General features: G+C 35.9%; 1 protein-coding gene across 4 annotated transcripts in view; it reads right to left on the reverse strand.

Moving 5' to 3' along the window:
- The window catches only part of SCN2A (sodium voltage-gated channel alpha subunit 2), a 157,640-nt gene that overhangs the window by 36,726 nt on the left and 94,396 nt on the right, over positions 1-26,518 (reverse strand). For all 4 annotated transcript variants that reach the window (XM_020990856.1, XM_020990855.2, XM_020990858.2 and 1 more), the window contains 3 exons: positions 21,578-21,751; positions 16,486-16,842; positions 13,592-14,071 (listed from right to left, as the gene is read on the reverse strand). In XM_020990856.1, coding sequence (XP_020846515.1) covers positions 13,592-14,071; positions 16,486-16,842; positions 21,578-21,751 — 1,011 coding nt within the window. The remainder of the gene's footprint in view (positions 1-13,591; positions 14,072-16,485; positions 16,843-21,577; positions 21,752-26,518) is intronic.

The following is a 26,518-nucleotide window of genomic DNA, read 5'->3' on the forward strand; positions in this document are numbered from 1 at the left end:
CAAGGTAAGTAAATAAAAGACTATGCATACATTTTGACACAGAAGTTGAAATATTTTTATCTTGCTCAAATATTTCATATTATCAAACATATAGAGTTCTAACTACACCATGTTTGTCACCATATTCCAATATATTAGTTAGGTTAACCTGTATTATTATTCTAAACATAAAACAAATAGAGTCTTCATTGCAAGCACTTAAAAATATTCTATTTTAAATTTTCTTGAAAATATATCCTTTTTAGGAAAAGGAGTGTTACATTTCTGAGTAGCCAATGCTGAATGAAGGAGTTTGTGGCAGATTCATGGAGAAGAATGAAATAGCACACATCTGTATGGTACCTTTCTTGCAAAGCATATAACAGGTTGTATGACTTGTCCAAATCACACATGTTGACTCTGAGATACTGGTAGGACTTCTGGTTGAAGCTACCTTATAGATAAGTAGAGATGTTAGACTGCAGCTCAGAAGGGAGGTTAGGTTTAGGGCTACACATTTCAGAAATATCTAAGTAAATCAAAACGGTGGTATTCAAGGCCATGGGACTACTTAGGTACCTCTACAGCAGAACTGCCAACTATGCAGGTCCTGTGGTTAAATTGCAGTTTCAGGAAGTGAAAATTCTGGTTTTGTGATTCAATGATAAGCCCATTATTATTATGATATCCTCCATCCCGACTTACCAGAAGATGTCCCATAATCCTGTATAAAATACCTTCCTTAAGGAGAGTCATTCTCTGTCTGTCCTTGATGCAGAAGACCACATCCTTTCCCCTTAAAGGGGAAAGAATAGGTTTAACATAGCATTTTGCATGTAATTACTGCCTTCAAAAGAATGCATGTGCACATTAATCCTCATATATAAGCTAGGCTATCATGGTTTAACTATACAGATGAGGAAATCAGGGCAAACCAAACCAAGCATTTGCCTAAAGTCCCAGTGAATCAGTGACTAGGTTTCAGGCTTTAAGTCATCCAGTCTCACATTTATTCACTATAAGTCTGTGTAGATCAGATATAACCTAATCCTTTAGAAAGCTTTCAAACCTGGAGCAATTTCTAAAAGGTGGAGAGTCAGCTGTAACTACTTGCATGTGTTAATTAAATGTCACAACTTAATCATATGTGTAGACTTGCTCATCTCTATGGGGGACTCTCATGAATCTCATCATTATTTCACCATTTGCAGTTCTTGCATCTATTTATGTCATGTAGTATAGTGTTAAATATGGCACTAAGCATTTCTTAGAACGTGCATTTTACTTAAGAGAAACATGAAATGTAGAAGTAAATTGTCATTCCCAAAGGCTTTCCTGAGGGAGGGCATGGAGCATTTATATAGTGCCTACTATGTGCCAGGCCCTGTGCTAGGCTCTTTTTACAATTATTATCTCATCTGATACTCACAACAGCTCTACAATGTAGGTGCTATTATTATTCCCATTTTACAATTGAGTAAACTAAGGCAAACAAAGGTTAAGTGACACAGAAGGTCACACACAGTCTGAGGTCACATTTGAACTCAGGTGTTCCTGACTCTAGGCCCAGTTCTCTATTCACTGAGCCACCAGTTGCCTATGATAGTAAAAGCTGTCACGGTCATCACTATTTGAAAATGTGAAAAGTCATTTTCTTAAAATGTGAGAAAGAAGGTAAACACTTTGTATTGGATTAGATTAAAGGTTTATCTGCATTACTTAAGTCTGGATAGCACTCACAGGAAAATGCAGAGAACAAGAAAATGCAAAGGAATTAAATTCAAACTAATCTTCAACAAAATATAAAGGATCTCCAGACAGTATAAAATGATCAGACAACCAATAGTGTTTGTGCATGAAGAATACCAAGAATCATCTTGCATTCATATAACTCCTAAAATTAAATTTTAAGATAGTAAAGTCACAGAACAAATTTATTTTCACTGAAAACCTACTGTACTTCTTATAATCACAATCAGATGAATTGAGCTAAATGGAGACTCATTCTCCTAAATGAACTATTCAATGAATATTAAAGGAGTTCAACGTGTTATGTTAATAATACTATTTCCCCCACACTATTGGTGATTTATCCTTAAAAAAATCAACATGACAACAATCATTGCTCAAACTGTTTAAAGTAAAAGTATAAATAGCACAGTATCATGTGACTCAGAAAAAAATAGATGCTACTTCCTCATAAGTTGTTTCTGTACTTTTTAAAGTCTACCCTGTCAATAATCAAGTTAAGATCAATCCGTAAGAAACTACAATTTACAATTCTATTCAATGTGAAAAGGAAGGAAGAATTCCAACTCTTTTTTATAAAAAGAGGGGAGGAGGAGTTCAAAGGGAACTATACAGGTGAGTGGGGGATTCTATATCAGCTATTTTAGTCCTCCAGGATTCTAATGCTTTCTTCCACATGGATCCTACTGTTAATCTGTATTTTAAAAATCCCAAGTCATTCTGCATGAAGAATCTCAGTAGCCTGGACAACAGGAGTTATATTCTTGCTCTAAAGTAGTTTCAGGATCAGAACGCTAGACGCGTAAGAGGAAGAATTCCTTCATTGTCCTTTCTTCATAAGAAAGATGTCAAATCAAAGGCATGTTTTTATATTACAGCATACCAACTGAACAATCTTGGTAGGCCTTATGATTTTAAAATGTGATTATTTGTAACCTTTAAAATAGAAATAGTAGGAAGTATAAATGAAAAGGATATTTTTGGCAATTAGGGTTTGTAGTGAAGCTAATTAATATACAGTGCTTTATGAAACATCCAAATTCAATTTAATTCAAGGAAATTATTTAGAAAGGAAATTGTTTCAATGTTTTTTTTTTTTGTCCATTTCAAGTGATGTAACAGAAATGAGTGATACATGTATTTGTGAATATGGCAGCATGGTGGATAGAGAATCAGTCTTAGAATAAGGAAAACCTGGGTTCAGGCCCCTCTTCTAAACATACTATTTGTGTTACCCTGAGCAAGTCACTTAACTTCTCAGCACTCCATGTAACTCCCTAAGATTATAAACTGTAGAACATTTGCTGATAATAATCTCCTATCATTCCACATCTCCTTATGCTCCATTTCTCTTACAACTCTTCTTTCACCTTCAACCAGACTTCCATTCCCTCTATCTTTCTTTAATATTTTCTCAGGCTCTGATTTCATTTTTTCCCCTCTCCAAACTCAAGTCAATAGTTAATCATTCACTTCTACATTATTTTCTGCTCTTGAATTACTCGTCCCCTTGGTTTTTAACTACTTTTTTCATGTCGAAGCTCAGACCTATGTTATTTTCATTATCTGTTTCTATTCCTCTTACAAGCTACTGAATGAAGCTAGAGGAAGTCTCCCAATTTGTGCTGACTGGGCCCATTACAAATTCATGATATCCAATCTCAACTGGGCTCCTATTGCAGCAGAATAGTCTCTTTTTTCATTTCTAATTGATTTCCCCATGGGAAAAAAAATGCAAACCTTCTCTCCCTAATGAATTCCAAACCCACACCCCTTTCTCCTCTCTCTCAGCTAAAGAATTTGTTTCTCATCTGTTCCTATGGGTTTAGCTCTATGCTAATGACTCCCAGATCTACAGTGTTTCACTTGAGCTTCAGTCTCATACCATCGATTGCTATTGGACATTTCAAACCTGTCTGTCATATAGGCATCTTAAACTCAACATGACCAAAACAGGGCTCATTACTTTTCCATCCAAACCCATCGCTCTTCCAAATTTTTCTATTTCTATTAGAGGCATCACCATCTTTCCAGTCTTCCAGGTTTGTAATTTCAGTATTATCTTCAATTTCTCACTCTCCCTCATACCACGTATCCAATCAAGTCATCAAATCTTAACTTTTCTACCTCCACAATATCTCTCACATCTGACCCCTTATCTCTACTGACACAATCACCACCTCTCACCTAGATTATTGCAACAGCCTCCTAATTCAAGTCTTTATACATACCCCTCCCATGCCTGCAAAACAGTTAAATTGGCTTCTTCTCTTTGTTTCTTACTTTGCACAGCCCTCCTTCACTTAAGTCCAATTCACTTGCAAGTCATAGCATCACCTTCCTGATGCCAGGGGTCTCTTCGAGAATCAACAACAACAACATGTGACACTACATCTCCCATGTCTGTGCCTTTACACTGGTCATCCCCTATGCCTGTTATGCCCCTATTCCTTCTCTCTGCCTCATATTGACCGTCTTTTCCTATAAGAGAGAGCACAGGCACCATTTTCTGCAAGAAGCCTTTCCTACTTTTCACAACTACTAGTGCCCTCTCACCCAAATTACTTTCTACTTAAAGACTTTGTATATGTTTGTATTTATTAACTTTCTCTTAATACTATTTATTTTTTACATGTACTTGTTGTCTCCCCCCATTATAATGAAAGCTCTTTGCAAGAAGGAATTGCTTCAATTTTTATACCTGTACTCCTAGAACCTAGCATGGTGCCTGGCACATAGTAGAGCTTAACAAATAATTGATTGACTGATTGATCTTCATTGGTAGGGGGCTGTCCTCTACAATGATGAAATCACAGGTCTAACAGATATAAACAAACCAAAAATTCCAGCTTGGACAAGTCATAAATAAAGATATTTTTACTTGATACACATTTTCATTGATGTAGAGAGTTCATGGAGGGGAACTTCTATCAGTGCAGATGGCCCCCTCCTCTGCAATTTATAGTCTTAAAGAGTTGCCTGAGGCACTAAAAGGGTAAGCAATTAGCCTAGGGCCATTGTGTCTACACACATACAAACAAAAAGATACACAGCCCCTCTACCTGGCAGCACTTTTATAAACTGCCAATCCCAGTTTGATTTTTTTTTTCATACCACATAACACACAAACTTCTGTCTGTTTCTCTCTCAATAAATAGATATGGATAGATAGATCTATAGATCTGTCTTCCTGCTATAAAGATGGTAGAGGTCTCCTACTTATTTAGGAGTACTATTTCCCTTAAATATTCATTTGTCTGGGAAATTGTTTCCTTTAGGGATTATAGGATAAAAGATGAAGCAAAGTTGTCAAGGGGTACCAGATTTAGTATCCAAATGGAGATCTCGAGTAGAAACCCTGAGGAGTCCCTAGCTAATAAATCTCTCTATAGTTCTCCCCAAACTTCCCTTAATGTACCTGTTAACAAATTATAGTATTATAAATTTAGAGGTGGAAGAAATCCCAGAAATCATCTAGTCCAACCCCCCTCCTTTGAAAGGTGAAGAAACTAAGACCCAGAGAGTTGAGTGACTTGCCCAGTGTCACACAGCTAATAAATAAGTAGCAGAACTTTCTCCCAGGTCTCTGATTCCAAATCCATTGATATTTCTCTGGAGGGTTTGGGGCCATGGTGGACAATGTTCCATAGGAACATTCTTCCATAAAAAGAATGATTAGGGGAAAAAATGTGTGTGTAAAAATTTGAGAGACAATAATCTTTGGAAGTTGACTGAAAATGAGCAGCACCTTTTCTCCCTATCATCAGCATCCAGGAACCATCTCCATACACAGAATACTCCCAAATTTTTATATGTAGCCCTCATTTCTCCTCAGAGCTCCAGTCCCATATCTCCACATGTTTGTTTGAATTATCTGGGTGCTCTGTAACCATTTCAAACTCAAAATTTCCAGAAATGAACTCATTGTCCTTCCCTTTGAGTTTACAACTCCTTCTAACTTCCCAAATTTCATAGTGGGCTTCACCACCTTTCTAGACACCCAGCTAACAACTCCAGAGTTATCCTCAACTTTTCACTCTTACAACCTCCATCCAATCATTGCCAAACCTTGTCTGTTTTACCTCTACGACATTGCTTACATTCATCTCCTTATCTCCACTCGTATCATAACCAACCATTTCAGGTTTTCATCATGTCTTTCCTGGACTATAGCTTTCTAATTAGTCTCTCTGAAGCCAGTCCTCCTCCTCTTCAATTCATCCTCCACATAGCTGTCAAATTGATATTCCTAAAGCACAGGTTCTATGTCACTCACCTGCTCAAGACGCTTCAGGGAAGTGACTCCTTATTACCTTTATGTTGAAATAAAAACCACTCTCTTTGACTTTAAATGTATTTTACAATCTTGTGCCAGCCCTTCTTTACATGCTGATAACACATTACTCTTTTCATGCACTCTTTGTTCCAGTCAAATGGGCTAATACTTTATTCCCTATGCACAAGATTCAACCTCCTGTGCCTTGGCACAGGTTGTCTGCCATGTTTGGAATTTATTCTGTCTTCACCTCTGCCTCTTCAAGGTTCAGCTCAAATTTTACCATCTACATGAGGCCTTTCCTAATTCTCTCTGTTCATATTTATTCTTGATAGATTTTATATTTATTTGTGAATACGTTCAATAGAATGTCAACTACTTTGAAAGTAGATATTGCCTCTTTATCCTTTCATAGTCTGATTCCAGCCCATATTTCCATAGTGATTACATATTATTTCTCCTCAAGTTTTCTATATTCTACCAAACCCACTTCCTTACTGTTCCCCGTACACAACACTCAATCTCTTGACTCTCTGCCTTTACATAGGCTGTTTCTATGCTTAGAATTCACTTACTCCTGATCCTAGACTTTTGAAGATTCTTACTTTTCTTCAAAACAGCTCCACCGTTTATATAAAGCTTTTCCTGTTCTTCCAGTTGCTAGTATCTTCTTCCCTAAATCATCTTCTATCTATTTTGTATCTTGGGTAACTAGGTGGCACAGTGGATAGAGTGTCGTACCTGGAGTCAGAAAGTCTGATCTTCCTGAGTTCAAATCTGGCCTCAGACACTTACTAGCTGTGTGACCCTGGGCAAGTCACTTCACCCTGTTTGCCTTCAGTTTCCTCATCTGTAAAATGAGCTGGAGAAGGAAATGGCAAACCACTCCAATATCTTTGCCAAGAAAACCCCAAATGGGGTCATAAAGAGTCAGACATGACTAAATAGCAACAACATTATTTTTGTATCTATTTTAAAATATCTTTATGTTAGGGGTTCTTAACTTTTTTTGAGCATGTCCTCCTCTGCCCCTCCTCCTTGACAGTCTGGTAAGGAATAATGTTTTTAAATACATCAAATAAAATACAAAAAATTACAAAGGGGACCAATTGTCTTGAATAATTATCAAAATATTTAAAAAATATATTCATGAAGCCAAGGTTAATAACTCCTGCAGTCCTGCAAGTCTCCTCAGTTAGACTTTAAGCTTCTTATTTTCAGGGACTGTTTCACTTTTGTCTTTTTATCTCCAATGCCTAGTATACTCTCTGGCATATAATAGATGCTAACACTAACACTAATGTGTTTGTTAGTTGATTAAATTGTGTAATGTACAAAATGACACACAGAGGCCCAGACAATATAATGCATTTTCCTAACCCATGGTCTTGGTAAAAGGAGGAGAGCAAAGAGTGCCTAAACGATAGAAAGTTAATTAGCATGTCTTAACCCTTTCAAATATAAATCATTAAATGGGATTTGGAGGTAGGGACTGGAGCTCAAGAGAGAAATAAGGGCTTATATGTGTAAATTTGAGAGTAAATACTTGAAAGTATTTTCATACACAATGTTACTCACTGAAATGGGGAAATGAATGAGAACATCAAGTGGGAGCCCAAAGAAAGTGTGGTCCTTATTTTCCCAATGATGTGATAAAGTAGGACCCTTCATTCAAAAAATAACAAATTTGTAGGTGACTATTGTAATTCTTAACTGAGTACAGATAGAAATGTGGTGCTTTATTTAAACACTGAACATACAGGAGATAGTTTGCTGTTTTAGTCTTGAGATGACTAGCATACATACTTATTGAGGGAGTGACAGGTAGAAGCAAAAGGAGAGAAGAAAAAGGGGAAACCATATTAACTTTTAGCATGCAATTATTTTCCATAGATTTTCTGCTAATTTCTTTCTCAGATGTTGAAGGAAACATTTTTATTTTAAGAACATTTAGTGATATTTAGGTCATTGGGTGAGGAAATTAAAAGATGTTTTTAATTTTTGTCTAGACTTCTGATTTTTTTTTCCAGAATAGGTACTCATAGTATGGAAACAAAGTCCATTAACGCAGATTGGCAACTAACTATAACTTGTAGTCTTAGAGGATTACCTACTCAATCTAGTATTGACTAGAAGTAAGTCTTCCTGATTCCTAGGCAGGATTCTATCCATAATATTATACTGCCTTTTAAAAGATCCTTAAGTGGATTATTTTTTGAATGTTTAAGTACTTTTTGTCAAATGCTAAAAGAAAAACAAAAACAACTTTGGTATTATCCCTTAACTGTATCAAATCAGCATATGATGACTGAATGTATCTGCCTGGCAGCCACACTTGAATTAATTTACATTTTCAGAGAATTATAGTCCTTTGAGCAGCTTGTGTACGTGTAAGAATTGTTTAAATTGGCAAATCAGTTTGGGGGGAAAAAAACCCTTGTCACTAAGTAGAAAATAATTAATGTTATAACAGCCTAGTTTTATTAAAAAAGTACATTTATCGAATTTTTTTTTTAAGTTGAGGCAGAGTAGAGAAGGGTATCTTTTCTGTAAATGTCCATTTTATAAAATATCTACATGTCTTCTTTAGGACCTTAAATAGCTTCAAAACCCTATAATGTTATAATGGAAAATAGATAATTCACAAAAGGCATGCACTTTGTCATTAAGTACAACTTTCTATTAAAGTCTACACAGGAAAATCAGCCGCTAAGTCACAGAAATGTTAGGATTGTCAGACTTGCCTGACCATGCTTATATGACAGCATAGAGAGCATCTGTGCATGTTTCTACTGTACTGCCAATGGATGGGCAAGGAACATAGCTAAGGAGCATGCAGGCCAGTCCATAGTCAGGAAGAAGTGAGTATACATTGATAATTTGCTTATGTAACCTGGGTAAATGTGGTGGTGGCACGTGCCTCTGTCTGGTTAAAAACCACCAGAGCTGCATTCTTGACTGCTCCAGCTTGACTCTACCCCTGTGAGAAGTAAGAATGGTAAGCAATGAAGTTCATGATAGGATATGGCTAAATTTTATACTGGAACAAAAAGGCATTCAAATATGACTTCAACACATTTTTTTTCAATATATCTCTTTTACTGAACTCCAAAAAGCACAGCATATAGTCAATCAGTAAAAGCCAAAAGACATTAAAAGGAATTACTTTAAACACAAAAGAATAGAAGTGAAGAATTTAAATGAACAAATAAATTGCTACTATTTGAACTGTGGCTAAAATACCCTGGAGTCTTACTCTAAAGCTGTCCTTGGTAGAAGACACAAAATCACCTGATATCCAAACAGAAGATGGCTGTCCTCTAAAAAGATGAATATGTTCTTCAACAACTATATTCTCTTGCATAGTTTCCATGACAAACCTCCCTTATACTGAATTCCACATTGTCTCCCTCGATGTCACATTATGTATAAGGATACCTCCTTTTACTGTGCTTTGCAGATACTGTGTTTTTTACAAATTGAAGGTTTGTGTGCTTAGGTGTTTCCAATAGCATGTGCTCACATCATGTCTCTGTGTCACATTTTGATAATTCTTGCAAACTTCAAACTTTTCCAACATTATTATATCTGTTATGGTGATATGCAGTGAGGGATCTTTGATGTTACTATTATCATTGTTTTGGGAGACACAAACTACACCCATGTAAGATGGCCAATTTAATTGAGAAATGTGTGTTCTGACTGCTTCACCAACTGACAACTCCCTTATCTCTCTCCCTCTCCTAGAGTCTCCTTGTTCCCTGAGGTACAGAATTGAAATTAGGCCAATTAATAACCCTACAATGGCCTCCAAGTATTCAAGTGAAGAGTCTATTGAATCAGCAAAATTCATTGTTGTCTTATTTTAAGAAAATTGCCACAGCTACCCCAACCTTTAGCAACCCTGATCAGTCATCAGCCATGAATATCCAGGCAAGACCCTCCACCAGTAAAAAGATTACCACTCACTAAAGGCTAAGGTGATGGTTAGAATTATTTTTAGCAACAAAGCATTTTTTAATTAAAGTATGTACATTATTTTTTAGGCAGAATATTATTGCATACTTAATAGACTATAGTATAGTGTAAACATAACTTTTATATGCACTGGGAAACTAAAAAATTCATGTGACTCACTTTATTGTGATATTCACTTTATTGTGGTGGTCTGGAACAGAACCCGCAATATCTCCAAGGCATGCCTGTAGTAAGATTCTAGTGTTGTATGTAAAAATATCATAGGTGGGATTAAAATAGATCTGAAACATCCCAATTTGAATTCAAGGGTATTCCTCCAAGTATAACTTTTAGTGAAATTATCCTAAAATGTATTCTTCAATAGTTAAGACTTTAATCTAGAAAGCTGGCATCAGGTTAAAAAAAAAAACCACTATGGCAAAAAATTACTAAAGATATTCTGAATCTGAACACATTAAGACATTGCTTCCAAAAAATAATCTCCCATTTCGCCTTTTCTTACTTTATTTTTAAACCTTTTTTTTTTAGCTCTTTGGAAAAGAATAGCAACCTATATCGCCTACCCAATACACCCCCAATAGAATGTTCATATCCTGCCAGAGTAGTGGTAGCCAGGTTCACAATATAAATTTTCTAGACATCTATCTTAGTTTTCTGCTCTTTGCTATTGTGCGGAAGGCAGAAATAAGTGAGTAGTTAAATAAATAAATATATGTAAAGAATGAATTGTTACTGCTCATCTTGTTTTTTAATCACCACCTTTAAAAGATTTAATTTTTCTTGAAAAAGCCTTAAGTGGAAAGTTTCTTCACGTTTGAATTTTAACCATATTTCCTGCACACAGGAGGTCTTTAATAAATTATACTGAACTGAATTTACAAATACAGCAACACCGTAGGAGGAGGGAAAGAGAACACTCCTTAAGCAAGGTAGCAGATATGCACACTTCTAATAGGAACCTATAGATTAGACTCCCACAGTGAATTTCAACTTAATAGTAGCTTTCAGGTCACAGAAAATGATGTTCAAACAAACATCAAACATATAAGTAAATAAGGAATCAGGAGAAACTGAGAGCTGAGTGCAATTGTCCTTATTTTAAGTTACACCAAATTAGAGGGGTTGACTTCCATTAGATTATAAGTTACTTGAGGACAAGAACTGTCTTTCTTTTTATGGATTGCATCCCCAGCTCTTAGCACAGAGTCTAGCTCATAGTAGACGCTTAATAAATGTTGCTTGGATTGTACTGGATTGGGCCAGATGTAAAAAAAAAAATGACATTTTGGACCAAAGAAGCCCAACAAACACCAGAGTTGTGCATTAAAATCACTGTCTTTCAAAGGAATCACACCTCAAAAGTTTCATTTGGTGCCAGGTGCTTTTTAAATGTTTAATTGTGTGAGAACATCAAGTCCAGTTTGAATAATATCTTGAAAAATGAGTATGTAAGAAACAAAAATCACCTTTACTTACTGAAAGAGTATGCTTCTAAGGAAGAACACAAATATTTCCATTGTAATGACCAAATCCTGGGGGGCTAATTTTCATACAGCTGAGAATTTACTTTGGAAGAATGATTTTAGCTTCCATAATTGGACACAAGTATTAAATGCCAGAAATTTGCCCTGATTCTTTAGCATGGTCTGTTCAACAATGAACAAATGAAAAGTCTGTTTTTCTATGTGCCATAGACCCATTTGGCAGTTTAGTGAAGTCCAAGGACTCTGTCTCAGAATAATGCTTTTAAATGCATAAATTATAATACAAAGGATTACAAAAGAAACAATTATAATAAAATACAGTTATCAAAATATATTTTTAAAAGTTCATAGACCCAAGAATAAGAACATTTATTTTAGATGATTAGTCCATTTAAAGATAATGTTCTTCATATCAGCAGCTATTTTTCAGGTTATAATGTATTAGTACGTTTTCATAAATTATCTCAGCAATACTGGCAAAGTGGTAGCTATAACCTTTACTCTGCTGTTTGCATTTTATAGAAGCACTCTTTTTTCTTTTCCTTTTTTTCTTTACTTTCTTTCTTTAAAATTTCACATCACATTTATTACTAGTGCTAAATGGTGATATCACAGCCCTGATTACCTCAAAAACCATAATGTTGTCATAAAAAAGCTCCTGTTTTAACTACCAATTTTGTTTATGAATGAGTTGTCTGGGTTGATGCTTTAAAATATTGTCATTGCGATGTACAAAGTTGGGGTTCATTTCTTTTCAGTACAGTTTTCATTTTATCATCAAGGAATGGTTAGGCTAACAGGGACAATATGCGGACTGTATGTGCACATATGTGTGAGTAGGCCAGATTCCTTATATTAAAAAAAAATCAGATTTTTTTCTCTTATTATCTATGTGGTTCTCAAGAGATCGTAAGAGGTTTATTTAGGCTCTATGAACTAAAAGTTTATTGAAAGAAGTACAATATAACATTTCTATTTTACCTTCATTGAATAGTGTGGTGATTATTCAGGGAGCATTAAAGAACATAGTAGACCATTATTGTTAATCAAAGGTATTGCTAATTTCTTTTTCTACAGAAAAACAAAAAAGGAAATGAAAAATGAAAAGTAAACCCAAACCAACTAGGTTTGTTAGTTGTGTTTTTGTGTATCTTCCTGTGCTTTTGAATTTGACAGTGAAGTGATTCTTAATATTTTATCTTTAAATTTCAAGTTATCTTTAAAGTGTCCTGCTCTTCCTCCCCATCTTCTCCCTTCCCTAATAAGAACTGGCTTGATCTATAAATTAACACATGTGTCCTAAGAAACCTTTGACTTAAAAGAATCCTTCTGTGAAGCAGACACTTTTATAATGCAAAGAAATCAAACTCATTTTTATGTTTTTGCAAAGCTGAATTGTCACTTACTTGGTTAGACTTCCTTAAAACAGGAAATTCACAGGACTATAAATTTTTTGGAGAAAAAATTCCCCTTTCCCCAAATATCCTTGTTGATAAGATATAAAACAAAATTTAAGAGTCAAAGTCAAGATCCAAATCTGACTTTAGCCAAGGCTGACAATTTTAAGTCACAAGACTGGCCATCTCAGTGTGATGTTCAGTGAATCACCATTGAAACCAAGTGCAATCACATTTTATCAGTGATTTCTGAAGAGTCAAGGATGTAACTTCCCTAGAGATCCAACCAATTTTCCACCAAAGGTTCCTCCATTATGTCTAAAGAACCTTAAGTCATGCAGACTAATGGTACTCTTATAGGAAGGATTCCTTTTTTGTACTATTCCAACCAAAGGTATCTCATTTATCAATTGAAACCTTTTCAAGAGCACTATGTTAACCACAAGATAGAACACATAAGAAGGGAATCCTAACATTATTTCATTGTCTTAAGTATCATAAAACATCCAAAATCATGATTGCTTGAAAGAAATAACAAATTACCAGGACCTTTGGTACTGAAGTGAAACTTACATATCAATCATTAGTCTTGCGATAGTTGATAGAGATTACTTCTTTTTTCAGTAAAAAGAAAACAAAAAAAAAAAACAGATTTAGCATTGTCCAACAACATAAAAAAATAAAGAAAATAAATACCAAAGCATTTTTCCTATTTCAAAAAGGCCTACCTCTTTGCTTTCCTCTAGATCTGATTCACTGCTGAACTCTTCTGTATTCAAATTCTCAAAGTCAGATTCTCCAACAGCAATTGGTACTGTTACAGTGAGGCTGGGGTTATTTATGAATGACATGTAGTCACTTTCATCAATAACGTATTTTTCAACACTGCTGCCTATTCCACTGGTTGTTCCATTCCCATCTTTAAGATAATTCAGATCTTTGCCTATTTCTACTGTGGTATGGTTAGAAATACAGCTGTCTTTCTTATTGTTTAGATCCTCAAGTGGTTTGATTTCATCCAAAGCTTTCTGTTTTCTAACAAAGGCTTTCTGGATAAATTCACGTAATTTTCTTTTCACATAATCTATCCCCTTCTGCATCCTTCCCACAGCAATCTGGAGATTATTCATTTCATTATCATCATCTGTAGCAGCAAGGTTGTCTGAACTAAAAGAGCTCAGCAGCAAGGCCAGAAACAGGTTCAATACCTGAAATAAGAAAACAGGTATCAGAAAGTCCAGTTGTTTCCAATACAATTAAATATGCTACTACTAACACAATGATTGTATTAACAGCTATTTCCTATAATCCATGTTAGACTACCTCGCTAAAACAAATGCAAATACTTCACTTATATCAAAGCATAGAACTTTGGTAAAATATAAAACAAAATTTAAGCATCAAAGTCCAGGTCCAGACCTGACTTCAGTCAAGACTGGCAATTTTAAGTCATGAGATTGGCCATCTTATTTTGATTTTCAGTGAATCCATATTGAAACCATATGCAATCACATTTTATCACTGATTTCTGAGGAGTCAAGGATGTCAGGTAATATCCCTAGAGATATTACCTGAGAAGTTTTTTTAGTTAGTATTAATTTCTAAAGGCTACTATTGTATGCAATTTCTATGTAAGGGAAAAATAAAATATATTTTGGGTGTATAGTTTTTACTATTACCAAAATAGGGCTTTTCTATATTTTATATAAAGCATTGGTATAAAACAGATAAAAGTATGAAAAGAGGAAGAAAACTAAAATGATTCAGCTAATCTTGTACTTAGTGTCTAATTTAAATTTTATACGTTTATCAAGATAAGGAATCCATAGGCTAACTGCCCTAGAAAACGGAATTTCTTTTACTAATTTGACATGTAAACATAAGAATGTATTAATTGGAGAAGTAGGTTTGATTTTTAGTGAACTTAGAGATTTTTATATCATGCCCCTTCTAATTCATCTCACATTATCATCGCCAGTCAGCTCCCTAAAGTACTGTCCTTCTAAAGTATTTCACTGATCAAAAAGTTTCAGTACCTTCCCATTACTCAAATGGATCTTTGCTCTCATCAGTTTCAGGTTCCCTCCAACTCATCCACATTTTCCCATCCTAAATGACTCTTATCCATGTTCTCCTTTAAGTTTTACATAAAGGTTTCATCCAATATACTGGAGGCTTGCCTTTGCCTTCTCCTAATATCCCAAGAATAATTGAAACATATGTGCTCTGACCATGTTACTAGCTCATCTGTTTTGACAATATGTTTTCCTAAAAATATCATCTTTTTGAAATTCCTTTTTTTGTTAAATATTGTAGCCTGCTTAAAAAAATTTGGACCTAAGGAGTCTCTTGTTCAAGCCTGTTACAATCTAGCTCTTCAAAAATCTCACCCAATCTTCAATATACCTTTCCTGACTTATCTACTACTACTTTCCAAACAATTTTTATTGTGTATTTTAAATATACATAACAATGATTTATCAAATTGATAATAACCATAATCCACAATGATGGATAATCTAAATTTTTCTTCTGAATTTAAGATATATCACACTGCAGGGAAGATATTTTGGTTTTTTAAAATTATTTCTTTTCACTTAAAAATCAATTTTTATCTGCTTCCCACACCTCCCCTCACTATTGAAAAAATAAAAAAAAAACATTGTAACAAACATGCATAGTAAAAAATGTTTTTAAAAATTCCTGCATTGGCCATGTCCAAAAAATATATGTATCCTTCTGCACCCTGAGTCAATCACCTCTCTGTTAGAAGGTGGGTAACATGCTGCATTGTCATTGACCTCTGAAACCATGGTTGATCATTGTGTTGTTCAGATTTCTTAAGTTTTTCAAATTTTGTTTTGAGTGTTATTACTGTCTAAATTGTTCTTATTCTGTTCACTTCATTCTGAATCAGTTCATACAAGTTTTTCCAGGTTTCAAAGAAACCGAGGGACTATATCTTGTCATATTTGTATCTCTCTGCCCCCTCCAGTTTAGCACAAATTTTAGTAAATATTTGTTGAATGAATGAACTTCTTGATTGACAAAAGACCTTTGCTCAAAAACAAGTTTCCAAGAGCCAAATGCCTTGTATGCTTTAAAAAGAAGGGGGAGAGGAAAGGGGTGAGAGAGATGGAACTCAAAATTTTTTAAAATGTCAAAAATTGTTTTTACATGCAATTTGGAAAAAATAAAATATTTAATAAAAAGTATGAAGACTAATTTTTTTACCCTACATTATAGCTTTTAAACTCAGACAGCAGGAAACCTAGATTTGAAACATTTTTAACTCATACATTTGTGACTGCTTAACAGCACAGAATCTACAAAAGAAAACTAAAAATGATATTTCCTAATTTCAAAGGGAGGAAGGAATTCAGGAACTATTGGCTCAAATGACATTTCTGGGTTTTCTGTGGATTTCAATTATCCAAGCTATTCTCGTCCTTTTATCATGAAAAATTTAGCACCGGCTATGGTATTTTCCACTGTAAAGTAAAACCAACCATATGAAATATTCATTTCCCTTCCTAAAAGGGTAGCTGAGTCATGAATCTTTCTTAATAGGGTACATCATTTGAGGATTTAAAACAATGAAGAAAATACATTTACTACATACCACTAGGTTTCCAATCACCATGACCATCATGAAGACAGTAAGGCACATGGTTTGGCCTGCCACCTCCATACAATCCCACATGGTCTCTATCCATTCTCCACACAGCACTCGAAACACAATCAGGAAGGAATGGAAGAAGTCATGCATGTGCCAGCGTGGAAGTTCACAATCATTGGAGATCTTGCAGACACATTCTTTGTAGCTCTTGCCAAAGAGCTGCATGCCGACCACAGCAAAAATGAAGACAATGATGGCCAACACCAAGGTCAGGTTTCCCAGAGCCCCCACTGAGTTACCAATGATCTTTATCAACATGTTCAACGTGGGCCAAGATTTTGCCAACTTGAAAACTCGAAGCTAAAAACAAACATAGAAAAAGCTGTTACTGTGACTATCTAATGAAGTTCTGTTTCTCACCTCTATCTACATCTTTTGGGGAATGAATTATTGACATGCTTTCCCATTAGTGGCTACTGAACATGTTATCTCTGTTCCTTGCCTGTCTCCTGTGATTTTGATCCATGTACTGAAAAGGAACAAGGTACTGTAGAAAATTTGTTAGATCTACAGTCAGGAATTCTGCCTCTCACACTTACTGGTTTTGAGGCCAAAAGAAAGTTATTTAATCCTTCTCAGCCTCAATTTCCTCTTCTGTAACATGGGGATAGTAGCACTTACCTCACAGTATCGTTGTAAGGATCAAGTGAGGCAAGGTACATGAAACATTTCACAGATCTTAAGGTGATATACATAAACATGTATATCTGTATATAAATGCATATATGTTTATGACAGCTTGTTTCTGCAGCAATTATGTTCTATATTACTACCTCTGGTATACCAACAATGAAACAAACCTCATTTTCAGCAGCACTCTACAATGAGCATATTTCTTTGGTGAAAGAACAGTGTTGTTGCATATTAAGGTGAGAGCCCTGGTAGCTTGCTGGTCCTCTTTGATCTTTTATCTCCATTCAGCTATGTACTCTTCCTCCTAAATCCCTCTCTTCTTCTTCCTTCCTATTCCAACAGGCTGTGAGCCCCCTATCCTTTGGAACCTCTGCTATAAATCTAGGAATATCCTTTTCATACTCAACCTTTTCCTCTCCCTTCTCCATTGCCTTGAATGCTCATAAACTTTGCACTTTCAGGGGACATTGCCTCTCTTACCACCATCTCAAATGTAGGTTGATCCTCTAATGCCGCCTGACATGTGGACCAAGAGGAAGAGTAGGAGGAATTATACTACTTGCTCCTCATTGACCTTTTCAGACCCCAATTCTACCAATATCACCTTCAATGAAACTCCCCATATCTGTTTATAACACCAGGCCCAGATCTTTATTGTAATATATTTGCCTCCTTTCTCAAGGAGTTCAGGATCTGGCTCAGTCTTCTTCCTAGTGACTCCCCTGCCTTCATACTTGGGAACTTCAGTAAAAATATTGATGTCTCCTTCAATAATCTGGCCTGCCAGTTATTCAATACTTTCGACTCCCATGACCTATATCTTCAGCTCCGCCTCAATTACTCCTAAGAGCGGCCATAGCTTAGATTTCATTGTCGCCTATAACTATGCCAACCGTATGGTCATGAACTCTAACGTTCATTTCTATGACCAAAAGTATCCTGGTTTTCTTTTTCCCCTCTGCTTCATTCCTTCTAAACCTCTGTCCTCATTGCAAATATTCATTTCCTCCATCCCTTTGTATTTTACCAAAACATCACCTTTACTTTCTTCCTTTCACAGTCTCAATCCAGTATTTAATCCATTTGCATCTACACTGTTCTTTGACCTTGGATCTTTGCTCTAATCACTTACTCTGATGACCCTCATACTTTCCCAATTCTCAGCCCTGGGTCACCCCCATCATCCACCTTTTCTGCTCCTACTCCAGTACTGTTTAATGTCACCAAAGGAAGTCATATAATAGTTTTAATGGATTTATGACAAATTAATATTTTTTAATGTCAAGTGGCTCTTGCTACCATACAGGAATGCTTTTATTTTCCTTGATCTTCTATTATATTACAGGTAGCAGCTGTTCCAAACATTTTTCTTCTCAAATTTCCAATAATACCCTCCCTCCCCTCAGCAGAATACTTTGCCTCCTACTTTACCAAGAAAATCAAAGGCACCCAGCACTCCCACTTCTATCTTACTCAGCACTTCAAAAGTTCTCTACATTGGCCCCATTCTCTCCTCCTCTCTTAAGGTCTCTGAAGAAGAGGTTGCTCTTCTACTTGTTAAGACCACGCTTTATACTTGTGCTTTTAATCTCACGTCTTCCTTCTACTTTGAGCGCTTGCTCCTTCCATCTTTCCCTCTCACTCCTCCATCTTTAATCTTTCCTACTGGATCCATCCCCTATGAATACGACCAAGTCTCTCCACAACTTGAAAACAAAAACAAAAGAAAAATCCGTCACTTCACTGCCATTCTGGCAAACTTGTTTATATTCATGGCCCCTACTTCCTTGCCACTCAGTCACTCCTCAACACTGGGCAATCTTGTTTCTGACTTCACCACTTGACTGAAATGGCTCTCTGCTAAGTTACTAATGATCTCTTTACTGAGATCTTCTGGCCTTCTCTTTCCTGTCTGCTCTGTAGCATCACACATTGTTGATCTCTTTGTGGATACTCTTTCCTGAGTCAGTGTTTCTGACAATGCTGGTCATTGTCCTCCTCCTCTCTATCTGACTGCTCCATGGATCATCATCCACCCCTGGATCTTTATCCATTTCCTATTCCTTCAAGTGTGATATCCTTCTAGTCTCTATCCTAGGCCCTCCTGTCTTCTCTTTCTACAGTCTCTCCCTTGGTGATCTTATCAGCTCCTATGGGTTCATTTCTATGCAGATGATTCCCAAATCTCCATTTTTAACAATAATGTCACTCAGAATCTCCAGTTCTATTTCTCCAGCTGCATACTAGTCATCTCCATGTAGCTGTCGTATTGGAATCTCAAACTCTGATATGACTAAAACATTATCTTCACTTTAGTCATTGCTTCTTCCAACTTCCATCTTCAGGTAACCAAAGTTTACAACCTTGGTGTTATCCTTGATTCTTCCTTCTCTTAATTCTTATATCCAGTCAAATTTTGTTCATTGTGCCTCTACATCTCTCACATCTAATTACTCCACCCTGATTCAGGATCCTGTCATTTCCTCTGGACTGATGGCCAAAACATAACTCATTATCTATTCTCCCAAACCCATACCTTTTCTAAACTTCTTTCTTCATGCCAAAGGTACCATCATCCTTCCATTCACCCAGATTCATAGCTAGATGTCATCTTCAATGCCTAACTCTCCCTATTACATATTATCCCTATTATATATTATCCTAAATATATAGTCTGTTGTCAAATCTTATTGTTTCTATTGCCACAACATGTCTTGCATACATCACCTTATTTTCACCCACACAGCAACCTAGCTCAGGCCACTATCATCCCTCACCTGGACTGATGCAATGTCCTCCTAATTTGTCTCCCTACTGCAAGTGTCTCTCCACTCCAACTCATCTTCCACAAAGGCAACAAGATAACTCTCCTAAAATGCTGCTTTGACCAAATCAGCTCCCCTTTCCTGCCTCAGTAAACTCCAGTAGCTCATTATTATCACTAGGATCTAATACAAAGTAATTTGTTTGGCATTTAAAGCTCTTAAAGGCCCAACTGCATTCTACTTTTCCTGCATTGAAGCCAGAAGAAGAGTTGATGAACTTATGTTTGATAAAGGAATTTTAGCACAATCTGGAAATGATTATTGCCATATACTCTATCCAGATAATCATCACTGGAAAGTTCAGAGTCTTATGTATATTTTAAAGTTTGCTTATTGAATTATCCCAAAATCCAGAGATGCTGAAAAATATTAAAATGTAAATGACAGAAGGTAAAATACAAATAATTCTGACTTTTAAGCCATTTAAAAAAACCTTCAGATATACTTTATTTTAATATCTGGCTATATTTTCCAAAGGTTTCATTTTATTAAAAGATGAATGTATATATATCCCTACTTTGTCAGATCTGTCTTCAATAACTTAATTAGTTAAGTGTTAAAAATATGTAAATTGCTATCTACCATTAAGTTAGGACCTAACTGTATTAGTTCTTTTGGGACACTAAAGTATCATTTACAAATAAATAACAGCAATCTTTTTTTTTTTTACTTTCAAAGATGTCAGAAGGATTACTTTAATATTGAATCATACATAAGTGACCCAGAGGAGACTACCAAAGTACTTAAGTTATTCCTAGAGAATAATTTACATACTAAAAACACTTAGCTAAATATGCAATTTACTAGTTTCATCCAACTAACCATTTCCCAATTCAGTATGGTGAATTTATAGTCTTAAAACCAAATCAACCAAATATCTAGGAGATAGGCAACAATTATTTCTAGACTGAGCTGAAATTCCTTTATTACACTTCAAATCCCCATCTCCTCTTCTGGTTTGAGGTTCTCTTCCCAGTTCACTTTCAAACAAGAGCCACCACATCCTGGAGAAAAGAACAATAGAAACCTACATTTTGACATAAAAAAAGGGAAATTTAAATAGATCTTGACATCAGAACTTGAAACCCATTGTCTTGAAGATAAAATATGCACAAAAACGGTGTTTATCAATGTTGATCCAATAAAATTCAGAAAAGAAAAATCTGACCAAATTCCATCCAACATAAAAAACACAGAAATCTGAAGAGAACTTCAAGGATATAATTAATTGAATGACTTCCCCTTTCCTCCCTCCACCAATATTAACAGGTCCATAAACTCAAGCCATCCTATAAATACAAAATAAAAAATACCATTTTATAAGAAAACAGAAAAATCCCACAGAAGTTCAAGAACTATCCTGATGATTCTTAACTATATAGTTGTAGAAAATAAAGCTGTAGGTAGGGGTTATTAGTGAAGGTGAAATTTCTATCTTATGGTAGGCACTTTAATATTCTATATAGAATATCATTGCTTAAAAATAAAGACTGATTAATTAATAATAAAATTATATAAACATGAAAAAAGATAACACATCGTCTTTTGTCACCAGTAGATATGGGCAATTCATTTACCAGTCTGAATGATCGGAGTACAGAAAGTCCTTCCACATTTGCCAGTCCAAGTTCCATTAAACTAAGGCTGACAATAAAACCATCAAAAATATTCCAGCCTTCTTGGAAATAATAATATGGATCCATAGCAATTATCTTGAGAAACATTTCTGCTGTGAATATTCCAGTGAAAACCTAAGAGAAAAATATAGATTACTACATTAATATCACTGAAAACTTTTCAAAATTACAAAAACTCCGAAATTACAATAGACACGTAGTGTATGTATTTTTAAAAGTGGCACAGTACTTATTTATTTATTTATTTATTTATTTATTTATTTTATTGTTTGGCTAGGCATGGGGTTAAGTGACTTGCCCAGGGTCAAACAGCTACTAAGTGTTAGGTGTCTGAGACTGGATTTGAACTCAGGTCCTCCTGACTTCAGGGCCAGTGCTCTATCTGCTGCTCCACCTAGCTGCCCCAAAGTACCTATTTATTAATGTACATTGAATTATGTGAATTCAAATATGAACCTAAAAATCTAATTAGCAATTTGAAATATTCAAAATTCATCAGATGAAAAGTGAGATAAGCAGAGTAGCTTAGTAAATAGAGTGCTGACCCTTGGGAGTTTGGAAGACCTGCATTCAAGACCTGTATTTGGTATACTGTCTGTGTGACCAAGTCACATGACCTCTGAGGGCCCCAGGCAATTTTCTAAGACCCTAAGTTGAAGAAAAGGTGCTGATTTCAATTGGTAGAGAATTTCCCTCCACCAGTCTTCCTTCCTTCCTGGAATCCCACTACACTGATGAAATCACAGGGCAAAATTTAAAAATACAAACTATTAATTAATGCTACCACCATTTTGTCCTTTATTTAGTTTAATGGCTCAGCCAAATTTGCCTTTTTGCTGTTCCTCACACATGACATTTCATTACTTATCTCTATGCCTTTGGACAGTCCATTCCTGGAATGTACTCCCTTCTCACCTCTTCCTTTAGAAACAGCTAGGTGGTATAGTGCTTAGAGGTCTGGGCCTGGAGTCACGAAGATCTGAGTTCAAATCCAACCTCATATGCTTTCTAGCTTTGTGATCCTAGGCAGGTAATTTAACTTCTATTTGCCTCAGTTTCCTTAACTGTAAAATGGGAATAATAATACCACCTATCTTTCAGGGTTTTTGTGAGGATCAAATGAGATATTTGTAAAACACTTAGCACAGTGCCTGGCATGCATTTAATATTTCCTTCCTTCCTTCCTTTCTCGCTCTCTCCCTCCCTCTTAAAATCTTTAGTTTGTTTCAAAGCTCAGCTCAAGTATCATCAAGCTCAAGTACATGAGAGGAAAAGGGAATAAGTATTTATATAGCCTACTATGTGCCAGGCACTATGATAAATGCTTTACAACTGTTATTTCATTGAATCCTTACAACAACCCTGGGAGGTAGATGCTGTTATTATCCCCATTTAACAGTTGAGAAAACTGAGATAAACAGAGGTTAAGTGACTTGCCTAAGGTTACATAGCTAGTAAGTCGAGGCCAGATTTGAACTCAGGTCTTCCCAACTCCAGACCCAGTGCTCTATTCACTGCATCACCAACTGCCTCTTGAGGCCATTTCTGTTCCCCCCAGAAACAAATGTTTTTCCCCAACCCCCATTACCTTGCATTTATTTTGTATATATGTTGTATATGTGTTGTCTCTAATAATGCTAAGTTCCTTGAGGGCAGATTGTTCATTCTCGTCTTTGTCTATCTAACCCCTAGCACAGTGCCCGATACCCAGTAGGCACTTAGTAAATGATTTTGATTGATTCATTGAGGAAGATGACACTGATAATTTACCTGCTTTGTCTCCTCTACTCATAGAGGGCAGGACACGATTTGATTGTATGGATATGACCCTTCGATTTTTTATTCTTTTATCACTGGAAAGGCCAAGACATCTTTTTTTGACTGAGCCAACTTAACCCTGATCAGAAGGTTCACATTTCATCCCCAAATTATAACAGACTGGATACAATATCTGTTTAATATTTAGTTGATGAGGAGTCTTTTTTTCATCCAGGTTAGTGGAATATACCTTGGTAAATGCCACTTAACCCTTATAGAAAGTACTCAATACTCCATAATATTTGAGATCTCATCACCGTGATATTCCCTCCCATAATGTAGATTCATCCTGTGTTACTGTCATCTATGTCCTTCCATAAGTTCGCCACAAGTGGTCTAGTTAAAGTATTCAGGATTTTCCTCATATTTTCTTGACATTGTGAAGATACCAATGGAGTAATGAGCTATTCATCAGTTATCTAACTAACTACAAAAGGGCAAGCTGCGTAGATGGTTTATTCAACTGCATATCTGAACAATGGACAGTTCTCCCTTCACTGTTCCTAGATAAATTGTTGGGCCAAGCTCTTTTGAGTGATTATGAATCTTATTTAGGAGGCACTCCAGTGTTCCAGATGCTATCAATACAATGTCATCTGTCAACAAGAACAACTGAAGGACCTTGGCATCACTAGGGATTTTCTCTGCAATTAAGATTCTGCAGTGGATCTCCTCCATGGCATATCTTGTTAAGCATATATTTTCCTATTTGATATCAGCAATCAGGACCCATTAAATCAGGTTATCCTTTATATTGTTTCTTTTTAAAGAATCTTCTTTATTTTTGGCATATGTATGAGAAACACTTTTTGTTGAAGGAGAGCCTTTAAAGTAGCAATGACTCTGCTAAATCAAATGATAGTTATAATCAACAAGTAACAAATACAATGAAATCTTGTATTCTCTATATCTTTTGATCAAGTATGCCCTGACTTGCAAAGCCTGCCTATACTCCCTTCTAATAACTTCAATACAGATGCCATCAATGTATATATAGCTTATTTTCAAGTATTTTATATAGATAGGAAAGGAGGCACATGAGTAGCTAATTGTTAATGTTCTATTGGTCACCTTTCACAGGCAGTAATAAGTCATTAGATTTTTCTCATCCACACCTCCCTTCAGTTATTTATAGAATAGATCCAAAAATATCTTCACAATTATGTGACCTCCAACATAGATCTCCTCTGGGTCACCTTGGTCTAATACAGTTGCTTTTCTCACCCTTATTCTCTTTAGCGGCCCCACCATGAGAATATCCAGGACTTGGATGTTAGAGTCCGAGCATGGTAGCTGATGGAATCCTAATAAAATTGCCCCCAGCCAAAATATTCTAATCTTATATCTCAACAATAAATAACGGCGTCATGGGCTCTTGGTTTCTTTCTCCTTATATCTGGGCCCTGCATATTAAACTTGCCTGTCAGATTTGTGTCTTCCAGACTACATGCCATTCACCTACAGTTGGTAGTCCATAACCATCGATCATCTCCTGGATGTGGCCTATGCTCAGTTCCAGTCAACCTCCTCTCCAGGAACCATTGAGACAGGGACAGCTCTATACCCCTTTTCAGCCTAAAGAAGCTACAGAAGCTGAGACATTCATCCTTTTTCCCAAATGAATCTGGGTCCCAGATTTTTGAGGGGGGATTGATGGAATCCTAATAAAGCTGCCCCCAATAGTCTAACTTCCTTATGTGCCCCACTGAACAATAGGCATATCCTGATTTGACCACACAGTCTGGCTTTAACCGCACCTCAGGCTCCCAGACTCAATACAGCCTCTACCTCTAGCTAGCCACTGTCCCCAGATCCAATTCACATATTTGAACAGGTGTATTCTTGTACTCAATCATAATTACATCATCCACTTAGCCCAAGACAGGACTACAATACCTAACTAACCATCTTGACCAGACAGGACCACAATAGCTAGCCAATCAGAAAGCAGCCTGACTAGAATGTTTAACCACCAAACCATAAGAAGGGACCCTTTCCCATTACCTAATCCCTTAACAAACCTCTCTTTGCCTTTTTAATATTGGTAACTTCTGTTGCATAATCGGCATCATTACACTATAAATTTGCCTGTGTTATATTACTAAGTTGCTGATTCTTCTTGCAACCAGGACCACTTCTGAAGGGCACAAATGAATGCCTGTACTTGGATTAGAGATGGTCTGACTCTGAATTCTTTGAGATGGTGCCACCACAACCCACCATGAAACTGCAACAGTAACTCTACTGTCCTTGATTTGTAAAGGAATTAGTTATAAGAATTCTTTGCAGATCTTTTCCCATTTTCAGTCTGGTTGTTGTCTTCTTTCCAGTTTCATCCTCAAATGCCCTTGGGATTACTTTGCTTATTTGGGTCATCCATGAAAACTCTGTTTTGTGAGATGATACTTCTCATACACTTCTACCATCATCCTCTGTAAGATTTTAATGTTATAGTCTTAGTGTTGCTCTTGGCTGCCATATCTCTTAGCTTAGCTAGTAAGTCAAGTATCTGGCGACTAGGGTAGTTTCCAGGCTATTTTGGTTTCTTTATTGTGGCAATTAATTTACATAGGTTAAACTTTTCTACAAAATGGTTAAAGCTTGTATAGATTACCTTTTCTCTCTGGACTTTTTTGTTTGTTTAAATAGGTCAGGCTGGAGTATTTTAACTGAATATGTCTTTCCCCCTCATTTTTATTCATTCCCCTAATTTCTTATTAATTTTTATCTTTGCTCTGATGAGACAGTAGTCTGACTTTGCATCCAATTCAGTAATAACTCACACCTTAGTCATTTCTGTTAAAATACGATCAGTCTGACTTTTTTGATGCTTGTTGTATTTAACACCTCCCTTTTTTTTTTTTGAAGAAACTATTTATACGATATAGGCAAGGGCCTTTATATAGTATATAAGCCTTTGGCTTCTGTTATTCCTTATTCCTGAACCCTATTTTCCAACATAATTTTCCTAATAATTATATATGTACTGATATCATTAAAGTACATATTGATTCAATTTGGAAGGCATCACTAAAGAATCTTTCTACCTTTCCATCTTCTATA

This window comes from Phascolarctos cinereus, unplaced genomic scaffold (genome assembly GCF_003287225.1).
Source record: "Phascolarctos cinereus isolate Bilbo 61053 unplaced genomic scaffold, phaCin_HiC Scaffold_726;HRSCAF=1367, whole genome shotgun sequence".
NCBI lineage: Eukaryota > Metazoa > Chordata > Mammalia > Diprotodontia > Phascolarctidae > Phascolarctos > Phascolarctos cinereus.